The sequence below is a fragment of the Rhynchophorus ferrugineus genome, unplaced genomic scaffold (genome assembly GCF_030347505.1).
Source record: "Rhynchophorus ferrugineus isolate W39M unplaced genomic scaffold, kcgeb_rfMv2 rfM7, whole genome shotgun sequence".
In the NCBI taxonomy this organism is placed as follows: Eukaryota; Metazoa; Arthropoda; class Insecta; order Coleoptera; family Curculionidae; genus Rhynchophorus; species Rhynchophorus ferrugineus.
In genome coordinates, this window is record NW_027472586.1 from 19,271,360 (window position 1) to 19,285,439 (window position 14,080).

Here is a 14,080-nt window from a genome sequence, read left to right on the forward strand (position 1 = left end):
ATGGCATGTTTTGGTTCGCTTGAGTCTGTGTCCTAGCTCAGTGTTATCCAAGAGTTGCAGCAGTTCGGTGTTAACATAGGATTGAGATCTTTCGTGATATCTTTTTAATCTATTACCTTTGGTCACTTTTCTGGAAATGTGGGCTTACAATGAACAATTATGGGGATACACAGAGAAATCTAATATTAACATCCAAAACTACAAAATCAAAGTTTCGCAGCAGTAGCGCTCCATGATATATTATAAATGCGAACATCTTCAAAGCTCTAAGGGTGGTCAGCGAAGATATTAAAGAGTTTGCGAGAAAAACATCAATAAAGATTGCGTGAATATAAAAACCTTGAAGTACTGCTCAAGGTGAAAACTGTATTTTATAATAATACGTGAACTGCACCTGTGGGACTTTGGAAATCAATCAAATGGTATTTAAGTTTAGGTCAGTTCAGTTCCAACCATCGTAGGGTGAAGACGTATTTTCAATACGGTCCAAGCTATAAAAAGATACCTTTCTTTAAAAAAACCCAGTATTTTATTACGGTTATTTAATTGAGTGTTAAAAACGCATAACAGACGCGGCTATCCGTCTCTCAGTGGACCTAAAGTGTAGTGAATACGTGTTTACGTGACCAGACAAAAGGACTGCATCTCATTTTTATTAGTGTTTAAAATTATTTCATCTTATTTTACAACAGTCCTTTTGAAATTCATTTATAGTATTTATAGTAAAAAACTAGTGCTAAAATAACGTAAGTGGAAAATGAAGTGCGTGAAATAAACAATGTATTTATTTTATTTTTTTTATCCTCTGGAAGTAAATTAAATAAAATATTAAAAATTAAAAAATGGCAAACCATAGTGATTCAACCAAATCACCTGCACACTTTGATATAAGATTAGAACAAACAGCAATAACGCAAACTCCACCATCAGAATGGACTACAGTCATTAACAAAAAACGATTGAGAAGTCCAGAAGAAGAAATCGCGAGGAAACAAACAAGAATCAGTGACTATTGGTTGCAGAAACCGATAGAGACAAAAAACAGTTTTAGCAACCTGTCGGAAGAAATTGAAGAGAACATACAACCAAGCCCTGAAAAAGTTGTTCCCAAACCACCACCAATAACAGTCTATAAGGTAGGAATAATAAAAAACATCCATGACTTATTGAAAACCATTACTACGAACTACACAATTAAAACAGTGAGCTATGAAACAATTAAAATCCAATTGTTCGAAGCGGATCACTTTAAAGTTCTTATAAAAGAATTAGATGAAAGAAACACCCAATACCATACATTCAGGCCAAAATCCGAGAGAACATTTAAATTCGTATTAAAAGGATTACATCACGGGACGGACTTTAACACCATCAAGGTAGCACTAGCAGAAAAAGGCCACGAGGTCGTAAATATTCACAATATACGACATCACACGACAAAAAAACCTCTGCCTATGTTTTATATAGACATAAAACCTAATGGAAATAATAAGGCGGTGTATGAAATCACCAAATTGGAAAATAATATTAAATGCGAACCACCACATATAAAGAGAATTATACCACAATGCACAAGGTGTCAAGCGCACGGGCACACAAAGACTTACTGTCGCAAATCATATAGATGCGTAAAATGTGCAGGAGAACATAAGACAGGAGATTGTACTCGTAAAGTTCGCGATGAAAAAGTGAAATGTGTTAACTGTAATGGAAATCATCCAGCGAACTACAAGGGTTGCGCAGTTCACAAGCAACTACAGCAGAAACTCTATCCTGCCTTAAGGGAAAAAAGGCATCAACAAAAACAATCCACTACTACCAATCTACCACTACCCACCAGAACAAGTCAACCAGACATAACTTATGCCCAAATAGTTGAAAATGGTTCAGCACAAAAACGAGAGACAATATCTCAACCTACTGAAACTAGCAACATCTCAAGATTAGAAAATATGATGGCCAAACTAATGGATCAAATGAGTACGATGCTTGGTCTACTCACAACCGTCGTAAGCAAACTTGCCTAATGCCTGAAACCAATAGCTACAAAATCGCCGTCTGGAATGCCAATGGGCTCCAACAACACGCCAGGGAACTAAAAATGTTCGTAAATGAACAAAATATTGACGTTATGATGGTTTCCGAAACACACTTTACGGACAAGAATTATCTGAAAGTTCCTAAATATAAGCTTTATCATACAAATCACCCTGATGATAAAGCACATGGAGGTACAGCCATAATAATTCGAGATGATATAAAGCATTTCGAAAAAGAAAAATTCCGCAAAGACTACCTGCAAGCCACCAGTATAACCATAGAGGAAGCCCATGGACCATTAACAATTTCTGCGATTTATTGCCCACCCAAACATAACAACAAGGCAGAACAATTTCAAGAATTCTTCAGTACGCTAGGTAATAGATTTATAGCAGGAGGAGATTATAATGCAAAACATTTAATGTGGGGTTCAAGAATAATAACCTCAAAAGGTAGAGAACTGCTTAAAGCCATAAGGAAAGATAACTTACAACATATCTCTACTGGTGAACCAACATATTGGCCTTCAGACAGAAATAAAAAACCAGATACAATAGATTTCTGTATTACAAAAAATATTGATCCAAAAAAGTGTCAGGCAGAATCATGCTTCGACCTGTCTTCTGATCATTCACCAATAATAGTAACAATTTCTTCAAAAATTACCATCAAAGATAAACCCCCTTCTCTGTGCAATAATAGAACTAACTGGCCCTCATTTAGAGAAAACTTAGACCAAAATATCTCTCTAAATTTACCGTTACAAACTGAAATGGATATAGAAATAGCAGCAATAAATCTTACAAAAAATATACAGGAGGCAGCATATTCCGCGACTCCCAACAGTGAAACATTTCCAAGAAAAAATACACAGATATCATGTACAATACAGAAAAAGATAGCAGAAAAAAGAAAGTTACGACGAAATTGGCAACAGCAAAGGACTGAAGAGAATAAAAGAAAATTTAATAGGGCCATAAAAGAGCTGAGAGATCTAATCCAAATTGAACAGAACCAAGGCATTCAAGAATACCTAGAAAACTTGACATCAACTGAGGCTACAGACTATTCGTTGTGGAAAGCAACAAAAAAGCTTAGGAGATCCCAGCAGCATAACCCACCTATTAAAACAAGCGAAAATAATTGGGCGAGAAGCAATAAAGAGAAGGCCGACATTTTCTCAAAACACTTAAAAAATGTTTTTAAACCTTTCCAGTCTCAGCTACATAAAGATGACGAAAATAAAATTACTAGCTTTCTAGATTCGCCATTTCAAATGGATTTACCGCACGAGAAATTAACGGTCAAAAAAGTTAAACATACAATAATGAGAGAGATTAATATTAAAAAAGCTCCTGGTTATGACTTAATTACTGGCAAAATTTTAAAAGAACTATCAGAAAAGGCTATAAAACTATTAACATATATATTTAATGCTATGCTACGAATTAATTACTTCCCTAGTATCTGGAAAGTAGCTAAAATATTAATGATACTTAAACCAGGAAAAATACCAGAAGATGTGACCTCCTACCGACCTATAAGTTTATTACCAATAATCTCGAAAGTTTTCGAGAAATTATACATAAAAAAACTAAACTATATAATAGAAAAAAGAAAAATTATTCCAGAACATCAGTTTGGCTTTCGCAATAAGCATGGGACCATAGAACAAGTGCATAGACTTGTAAACCAAATAAACGCTGACCTAAATGCCAAAAGATATTGTTCGGCTGCTTTCCTAGACATATCTCAGGCTTTTGACAAAGTATGGCATACGGGCTTGCAGGTTAAACTAAAGAAACTTCTCCCTCATCCGGACTATCAGCTACTAAAATCTTATCTCACTGACAGACATTTTATTGTAAATCAAGGCGATGAATATACCGAACTAAATCCCATTTATTCAGGAGTTCCGCAAGGTAGTGTACTGGGTCCAGTACTGTATCTTCTGTATACGGCTGATCTGCCCACCACAAAAATAACTACTGTGGCAACATATGCAGATGATACAGCAATCTTAGCATCCCATGAAGACCCAGTCACAGCATCAATAAACCTACAAACCCACCTGGAGCAAATACAATTATGGTTGAAGACATGGCGCATTAAAGCCAATGAATCAAAATCCACGCATATAACGTTTACCCTGCGTAGAAGAACATGTCCACCAGTAAATATCAATCATCGTCAACTCCCCCAAGCAGAGCATGTTAAATATCTTGGTATGCATTTAGATCGACGCCTAACCTGGAAGAAGCACATACTCTCTAAACGGAAACAACTAGGACTAAAATTATATCAAATGTATTGGCTCATTGGGCGCACATCCAAGTTATCATTAGATAACAAGGTATTGCTGTATGAGTCTGTAATCCAACGTGTTTGTGTGAAGTACTTCGAAAGAGTGTCAGTGCATCCCAATGTACTCGCTAATCAGCTAAATATGCGACGTGATAGTGAAGTGCGTAGACTAAAACGTTTAACACCACCTGATCTGATTACTGGACATATGTAGAGTTTAGAATAAGCATTAGAATAAGACTAATTAATTAAGATAATACTTTATACAGAAGATTGCTTAATGAAGTGATTTTCTACATGCCATGTATATATAATATAAACAGAAGAAATACTTATTGCCAATAGGGCATATTGTGGACTCACGAAGAGTAATAAAAAAAAAAAAAAAAAAAAAAAGTTTAGGTCAACAATTTTAGATCTAGATTTAAGAAAAATATGAAGGAAAAATTACTAGATGCTGGTAGTTGATATCTAGTTGTAATATGTGTGCCATATGCCTTTAAATTAGAAGAAAAAAACTTTTCTGGCAAAACCATATTTCTGCCACTGCAGGAATTTTGATCAGTACAAATGAACGGGGCAAAGTCTGGTCTATACGGACATATATCTATGCATGAAAACTTTCAAGACAATCTGTCTGAATTTTTGATGAGTTATTAATGAACATAGAACTGTTTTAAACAGGGTTTCCTAAATTAATATAAACTAATATAAAGACATGTAGCTAATAAAATGAAATATTCCTATGATATAATTATTTTGAAACAAATTACAGTTTTATTGTAAATATATTTAGATTTGTATAATGAAATTAAATTATATTTCACGAAGATCTATTTGATATTATATCGATTATATGGGAATAATATTCATAATATATTTCTAAGAAATTATGTATATTTATCGTTTTTTTTGCAAATATCAACAAACATCCGTTAAAATTGAAGGCAAATTTTCAACTATTATACGAGATAGTACTTGTTTTGACTCATCTGTTACCGCAATAGTGATTCATTTCATCTCGAGAAAGTCTTGATTGTCATACATGAAAATAATCTTGGCGCATGAATGAATATACTATTAGATTTAAGAGACAGGACAAACAAATAATAAAAAAATATGAAGAGCTCTTTTAAGAGGCAGTTTCAGGTAGTTTGTTAGATGAATTTGTCATTATCGTTATATATAATGGTAGATTAACAATTCTTCGAACACAAGGAACACAATTTATTTTTTAATTTATACTCTAAATGTTAACACAATGTTAATTAATGTTATCAAATTCATTTGCTATCAATATAATAATGTACATTATTTGTTATTTTGTATCTAATCTATCTACTACATTCCTATAATATATTACTAAATTTTACACAATGCATATAGACAGACTACTATTGTTGTTAATGTGGCTGTAATGCGTTGTTTACTGTAAGTCTGCCAACGCTATTGTTCTAACTATTCGGAATAATTTATTTGACACAGAAATAGCATTATGTTGCTGAGCATTTAGTAATTCACTAGAATACAACTTCAATGAACCAATAGGATGTATCACATATAATAGTTCATCGCTTCTATGCAACATTAACGAACAACAATTATTACAACTTAAGATAAAATAACCATAAATGAACCAACGATAATTAGCACACTTCGACATAATCGATAGAACAAAACACATCATAATAAACATAATTTAAATAATATATCACAAAAGTTGATAGGGGAACTAAAAATCTGAACCGTTGCGGCGAACTCATAAACAACCGCATATTTACTACCAAGAAACCAGAAGTTGCCTATGCATGAGGATTGGTAATATTCAATCAAAGGGCATAAAAACTTGATGGGTACAGTCTCTGTCACATTCTATTAGTCGACCAGATGAAATTAATACCAAAAATATATTAAAACCCTGTGGTCCTTGTTGTTTCTTCACTTCAAGAATGACTCTGAGTGGTGTCTGTTCAAGTTCACTACATTGGTGATTCCGACGCGATCTTTCGAAGGTTCTGCTAAACTCAGGAAGATCTACGCAGTTACACGATCGCACAAGAAATGCATAAGAAATACATCAAACGCTGTTTAGTCGACGATCTCAGGAGATTTCACTAGAGAGAACGCATCCACGTTCCTCCAAGCAATCAAGTCCATTAATTTTGTGCCGTAAGTACGTGGTTATAAGATGCTTCATGAAGAGAAAACATACTTTCAAAACAAAGACAAATTCTTTGTTCGCCTGATTTTTTATATAAATTTAGCAAAATAACATGTCAATTGAAAAGTCCCCGGTCTGACACATAGATGGCATTAACATAATTAAATCCATATGTTTTTTAGTTAGCACTAACCCTCAAAAGGTGCGTGTATAAATTTGACAGCTGTCGGATCATTAGTTTGTGAGTTATAGCATTTTGAGTGAAGCAACTTTTGTTATTGTGAAAAAAAAATGGATATAAAGACATTTCGTGTGCTTTTTGAAGGGAAAACATACAGTTTAAACAAAAACTTGGTTTGATGCCGAGTTTCCAGACACTGCCCTAGGAAAATCAACCATCAAGGACTGGTATGCTAAGTTTAGACGTGGTGAAATAAGCACCGAAGATGGTGAACGCAGTGAACGCCCAAAAGAGGTTGTTACCGACGAAAACATTTTAAAAATCAACAAAATGATTTTGAATGACCGTAAATTAATCATATCAAATATATTGATCATATAAAGAAATAAATCATATAATTCACGAATATTTGGGTATGAGAAAGCTCTGTGCAAAGTGGGTGCCGCGCGAGCTCACTTTTGACCAAAAATAATGACGAGTTGATGAGCAGCAGTGTTTGAAGATGATCAAGCCTAAACCCTTGCGAGTTTTTGCGTCGATATGTGATAATGGATGAAACATGGCTCCATCATTTCACTCCGAAGTCCAATCAACAGTCATCCGAGTGAACTACACACGGTGAATCCGCTCCAAAGCGTGGGAAAACCCAACAGTCGGCTGGCAAGGTGATGGCGTCTGTATTTTGGGATGCGCATAGAATAATTTTCATTGACTACCTTGAAAAAGGAAGGACCATCAATAGCGACTATTACATAGCGTTATTGGACAAAAACTAATTTTGCCAAAAAATGTGTTTTACTATGGTTGGCCGGGGACTTTTCTATTGACCTGTTATTTCGACGCATCAGATAGTGTTGCATTTATTTTTAACTAGAATCAAATCAGATTTAAAAGTGGGATCCGATTTTAAAACGAATTTACAAACTGTAATTGACCATACATTCCATTCGATGTCGTGATGACGTAAGTTCGCTATTATTTTGGATGGAACTAAATTTAAATTCGCATTAATTTCTACGGATGCTAACACTTTTTAATACAGCGGTTTTAATTGACTTTTATAATCATTTTATTAAATATAATAACTAATGTAAAGCATTGTAATTATATTTATAAAAAATACCAGATGGATAATGGTTTATGCAACACAATCCAGGCGTAAACTTATTTTCGGACTCTAATTAAAAGGTGAATTCAACGAAAAATCTTCAGTATAATGATTGAGATTTTGTATACTTTGACCCACCCACTGCCGTAATAATGATTCACTCTAGCACGCGAGAGTTTTTGCATGTATATGACTGGTCATCGTGCAATATATCAACATAATCTTTGTGACAACTTTTCATTGTTATTCGGTTTGTTGGGTTTCGCAAGTTTTTTTTTAAACAATAACATCTGTAAGTACGTTTTTATTTTAACGTTATTTATAGAAAATGTCTCCAAGTAATTATTTGTTCAATCGAAATTCTCAGTTTTAGTTTAGTGTTGAACGGCTCTAGTAATCTACGCCCACCTGCCGACGGGAGACGTGATTTAAGCTTAATCCACCAAAATTATTCTAAGAACAAATTGATGGTAATTTCGCCGATTATCTAACCAATTTGAATTATATTATAATAAATTCTAAATTCGAAATTATGCTAAAAATATGTTAGATAATGTGAGATTCTTCATTATGGATTGTATCAACATTGTTTGCAGTTAAATATGATTTCAACTATTTTTCTACAATTTTTTTATTATTGTGTCGTTTGCCTATAACCTTTCGTTTCAAGATACTAGAGTTATGGATGGATACGTCTTTTACATTCCCCGCGGCATTAGTTTTTTGAAGGTTAGTAACGCCACTAGTTTTTAATACACCTGCATCAGTAACTAATATAAACGTTGTTCATGTGTTTACAATAGAAGTACGTTTACATTAGAATCAAACTTCAACGACAAGGCCTTTTGTATTCACAATTTGCTAATTCTGTACCTGATAAAATAAAGTAAAATAAAGTTTAAATTAAATAAAAATGTGTGCTTTTAATCCATCAATTTCTTTACTAGCGCAGTCGGTAGAATTCGAATAACATCATAAGGTCTACAAACTATAGAAGAAATACAGATTGTTCTTGAATTACTAATCGTTCCACAGTTACTTAAAGGATTCCTCGATCTACTGGATTAATAGCTCACTAGAATAGGCAGTAGCAGCGTAGTTTAAAATATAAGCTCACCATAGCCGGATTGAAGTTGCCCATAGCACCTCTATCCCGAATCTGGAAAAATACAAAGCTTTGAAATAGCCTATGTGGTGAAAATTTTAAAGTTGCAAAAACTTTCCTTACCATAACATACTGAAGTTTGGGTAGATACGTCATAGTTTAAGTCACCAAAAGCAAATTGAAGTTGCTAGAAATAATCCAACCCTGAATAGCATGGACTGTTGTAATAAGAATATAGATTAAAATAAGTAACATTCATACCGTCGATTCAGCTAGTCATCACTTCTATTTCTGATAAAATAAAATAATAACTAAATTAAAAGTGTGTTCTAATTCCAATCAATTTCATACCTAAAAGACACCAAACATCATGTACGCTCTCTGAAAACAACGAGATTACAATAACTTAAGTTTATTCTTCATACATAAAAGGAGATTTATTTCACAGAAAATCTATATATGAAATCGCCTTATGGCCAACATATTGATATTAAACCACATTAAATTTTAATGTTTATATCTCGCCATCGAAACTATATGCAAAAACTCCCATTGCCAAGAAACGGCGATCAAAAAAAAACCAAGGCAGCATTATCCGTAATGAGATAAAAAAATATGCTAATTAAATATGATTAATGGAGATAATTAGGCAGACCGAATCATGGAAATTTTCGTTGAGCTGCTTAATGATTTTTTGGCTTAATGACTTTGTTGGCGGAATAATGTTTTGTTTATTCATTGTGAGGACGTTCCGTTTTTTGGAACTGTGAGAAATCGTGATTAATTCGGATGGGAGGAATAAATCAACGGGGGGGTGGGGAGGGGGGTTCTTTGGCAGTCGGAAAAAGGCGGGGCAGTCGTGTGGGAAAAGGTCGATGTAACATTAATATTATAATTATTTTAATTATGGACTATATTGTACCACTATAGATTATCATATACAGTGAATAGACAAAATAATATAAGCATCATACATTATAGTACCTTTTGCTGCATATTGGCAACACTGCTTCCGTGTAATTAAAAGCATGAAAGCAAGCATTGCTCAGTTTATATGCCAAGTCTCAGATATTATTTCAGTCCATTATCCTCTTTGTTCTGCGATGATAAAAACAAGCGATTGGTAAACATGAAATTTATAAGATGTTATTTAATGTTTCATGACCCACCGTATAGATAAACGACTACGACAGACAAAGAGGAATAGTGGACAAAACAGACGAACATTAAAAAGCTACGATCTGGACTGCATGCTTCCTATAATCAAACATGGAAGAGGTTCTTTTATGATATGATCGACAACATGTTCGTGATATTCAGCTGGTTCCCTTATTCACATCACTGATGAAATTCTTACTATGGCTAGCTAACACTGCCATATTCCAAAAATGATGATGTGCATACATACAGGCAACAGGATACTTCTACAACACGATTGAAGTAATTGGTGGATGTTTTGATACAAAAATGAGGCAACATTCCGTTGAAAACTCTTTTTAAAAGCAAGTGGTGGCTGGACCCTTTATTAATAAAAAAATGGTGTTTATGCCAGGTGTTCATATTATTCGGTCCATTCCATATAGGTATCATAAGTTAACAAGGTTTTGTAAAAAGTTCATGACGATTACCTAGTCGCAGAGACTTGCCCGGGAGAGACAACTTAGACCGGGTTATGTGGGACTCTCTCTGGGCTTACCCATACATTAAACCGAAACCGCCTCACAGTTTACTCCTGTGGGTCGCTACTGCTACTGCACTAAATTTGGGGATATGGCCGCTGATCGGGCAGCTGTTATATGGCACGAGAACCCGGCGATATAACAAATAGTGAAATTAACTACTGATTCGCAAAATTGGGTTAACATACGACTGTATACTGTCGTATGGGGGCAAAAGTGAAGACTGGAAAAGGGGGAGGTTAGGTGACGCGGTACTAAGCTCCCATCATGTCGACCACCTCGCGAACAAGCGCGTTTTCAATAGAACTTGAGCTGAGTTGTTGTTTGTGAAATGATTGAGATATGAAGTGCTTGGTTTCTGGAGAGTCAGTTTCCCTATGAGTTTTATTATTTCTGACAAACCGTTTTTAAAGATTTGTTTAAGATTCTCCTGAGGAGCTTATTTGGGAAAACTTTAAGCCGTTTCACCTAGTTGGTTGTAACAAACTTGAAGTAGACTTTAGGCCCGTAGAGGAGTACGGATCGAATTAACATCTTGTAAAATAAGCATTTGATGGAGATGGAAAGTCTGCTAGAAGGGCAGATCAGAGAAGATAGCAGGTTTGCTATCCCCGAATCTTAACTCGAAACCTAGGTACGTGACGAGTGTGTAACGCTTCTTATGGAAAATGATGGCCTGTGTTTTCAGAGGTTTGGTTTGCAGCCTCCAGAATTTCAACCACTTGACCTCATGATCAAGCTGCTTCTGTAAATGTTCTTGAATTGTAACCTCGAATATGAAGGTCGTGTTAAGTTAAGCCCGAGTGTAATAAAACAGTGTTATCAGCGTAAAATGCGACGTCAATGTGCTCTTTTCTCGGCACATCTGAAATAAAAGGTTAAATAAGGCTGGGGCGAGCGGGGAACCTTGAGTTACGCCAGCATCAATTTGTTTTCGACTGAAAAGTGCTTTCCTGATCTTAACCGCACCCACTTTTCGATCAAACCGTCATGCCAGACCTTGTCGAAAGCTTTGCTTATGTCCAAGTGGACTGATTTAAAATAGTTTCGTGGCTTCAAACTATTAAAACAAACATAGCCAGTTCTCACTCATTTTCCTCTAATGAAAATTAATGTGAATTTAAAGATGCAAATTGCATTTTCGATTATTTTTTGATTTGTAACAAGATATGGTGGAAAGAAGAATTTGTTACGATAAATTGGATCCAAGTATACAACAACATCAAGACTTACTTACTTTTTCTAGAGGAAAAACCAAAAAGGAACTAAACATAATAAATAAAGGATTAAATTAGGAAGAACTAGCTATAAAATTGAAGAAGCATTACTTTTTTTACTTAATAATTAACTTTTAGACAAAAGGTAATATTATTCATTAAATATGTTCCTTTTAGAGTGATAAATTCAATTCAGTGTTTCTTTAATTTTTTTTGTACCTTTTTGGTTTAATGATTTTTCCTGGCTTTCAAAATATGCTTTAACTTAAACAATTACATCTTTAGAGTTAAATATCTTACCTTAAAGCATGCTTTTGAGGTTTGAAATAGCCTATAACAACTGGGGTCGATCTGTGATCTAGGCCATAGGGTAGATGATAAAGCAATTCTAAGTACAATTTGTTCATCATTACTTTTCTTAACTTATTACATGGTGTAAGAGGAAAAATTAAAACTACTTTTTTCTTTTGCTTTTGAGGATATTTTTTAATTCGTTATTTTAGAGGAATATAAATGACAATTGTCTTATTGTAATTTTCTACTCGGCTCCATTAATTACCATGTCCTACTATAATTGTCAACGTTAATAATTCATCCAGTCAGTCAACATTAAAAATAAATTAGTTTTTTTTTAATTTCAGACGAATCAGGATGCGAGGCTGACATGGCCGAGGGCAGTGTGGAGGAGGACAGTGGTGAAATGTTGGGCCCGTCTGGGGCTCCTCTACCCCTACACGCCCCCAGTGTTCCGACAAACTTATCCGTCAAAGATGAGGTGGGTAAATGTAATAGCACTACACTCATAATCAATATTATGCTAACCGTCCTCTACCTATACCGCCAAGAAATTCCTAAATAAATAGTTTCGCGTCTCTTTCATCCAAAAGATTTTCAAGAAGAGAATTTTATCGCAAATAAATATATTTTTTGGCATGAAGAAATGACTATAACAACAAATAAGATAATTCTAGTAAGTACTAATATTGTTTCATATATTCCTCAATTGTAAATATTAATATTTAGTTGTGATCGACGACTTATTACCTCATTATCATGCTGAAATGGCAAATGTGTGAGAGGATGAGTGATTAAGTGTTAAAAAATTAAAATCGATAAGTGAATTTTCAGAAACATTGGTCTGTAAGTGGGCTGATGCGTTTAAAAGTGCTGCTATATATCTTGAAGACGACGAACATCAAGGAAGCCTAAAAACGGCTGCAATGCTAGAATTCGTCGCAATAATACAGGATATGGTTTTAGATAATCATCGGAAGGAAACATAGTAGAAAATTTGCACAGTGTAAAATACTTAGAGCCACATTTTCTAAATATTGAATCTATAATCCGTAATATTGATATAGAAGCACATTCTATTATTATTTTAAATATTATTTGAAATATTTTTTGGGTTGTTTTATCATTATGATTGTCCGAAATGAGAGAAAATGAGAGGTTAGAAACAAGTTAAGCTTACAGTTTTTTGAAATACAGAATTCAAATGAAATCTTAACCGTGGATTACCTCTAAACTACTGAAACAATAAAGAAAGATTATTATGGCCTGAACATACGAGAGAACATATGAAAGTCCCAAACCTCCTGAGCAATTCTATTAATGAAATGCAGTTTTAAAAGCTAAATAATAGGGCATCTATTCAAAGGATACACCTATAATCTTAAAATATCCAATAAAATTTTCAGTGAAGTAAATTCTATGTACCTTAGCGGATCACAATCTATAAAAAACCACCGTCCTGAGAAGGTTCCATCTGGTTTTTAACTCAGTTAGGTTTAAAACTTACTGTCTCTGGTAATTACACGAGCTGGTCTGTAGTAGAAATTTTGTTGTGTAATGATTTCAATCGAAGATGTTAAGATGCTTCTTTCTTAGAGATGATCCATTGTCTGGTTTCTTCCATGCTCATGTTTCATTGTTGCAAAATTTAACCGACGTTACAATGCCGCAATCACTTGATTATAATTTTATTGCTATAATAACAATTTGTATTCAATTCTTAATTCAAAAGTATACAGTATATTCAATTCAATGTATAGTGATATTTCATGATAATAAACTGTCGGTTTTAACTTTAAATCTCTATTATAATATAAATTCATCCTGGTTTGGATTATTAAGAGAATAATTAAGGTTAAAAGAATACGGGCGCAGCGCTAGCTGACTTGGTAATCAATTGTCATCGATTCAATCGCTCAAGGATGCCTTTAGTGATATCCGAGGTCAACGTCTTAAGATTTCCAGTTCCTTGTTTCTTCCAGTTCTGCTCC

At 34.2% G+C, this 14,080-nt stretch overlaps 1 protein-coding gene across 5 annotated transcripts in view; it reads left to right on the plus strand.

The window, feature by feature from the left end:
* Nucleotides 1-14,080, plus strand: part of pdm3 (POU-domain protein pdm3) — a 283,474-nt gene that overhangs the window by 83,726 nt on the left and 185,668 nt on the right. For all 5 annotated transcript variants that reach the window (XM_076409651.1, XM_076409653.1, XM_076409649.1 and 2 more), the window contains exon 2: nucleotides 12,437-12,570. In XM_076409651.1, coding sequence (XP_076265766.1) covers nucleotides 12,460-12,570 — 111 coding nt within the window. In that variant the 5' untranslated portion in view covers nucleotides 12,437-12,459. The remainder of the gene's footprint in view (nucleotides 1-12,436; nucleotides 12,571-14,080) is intronic.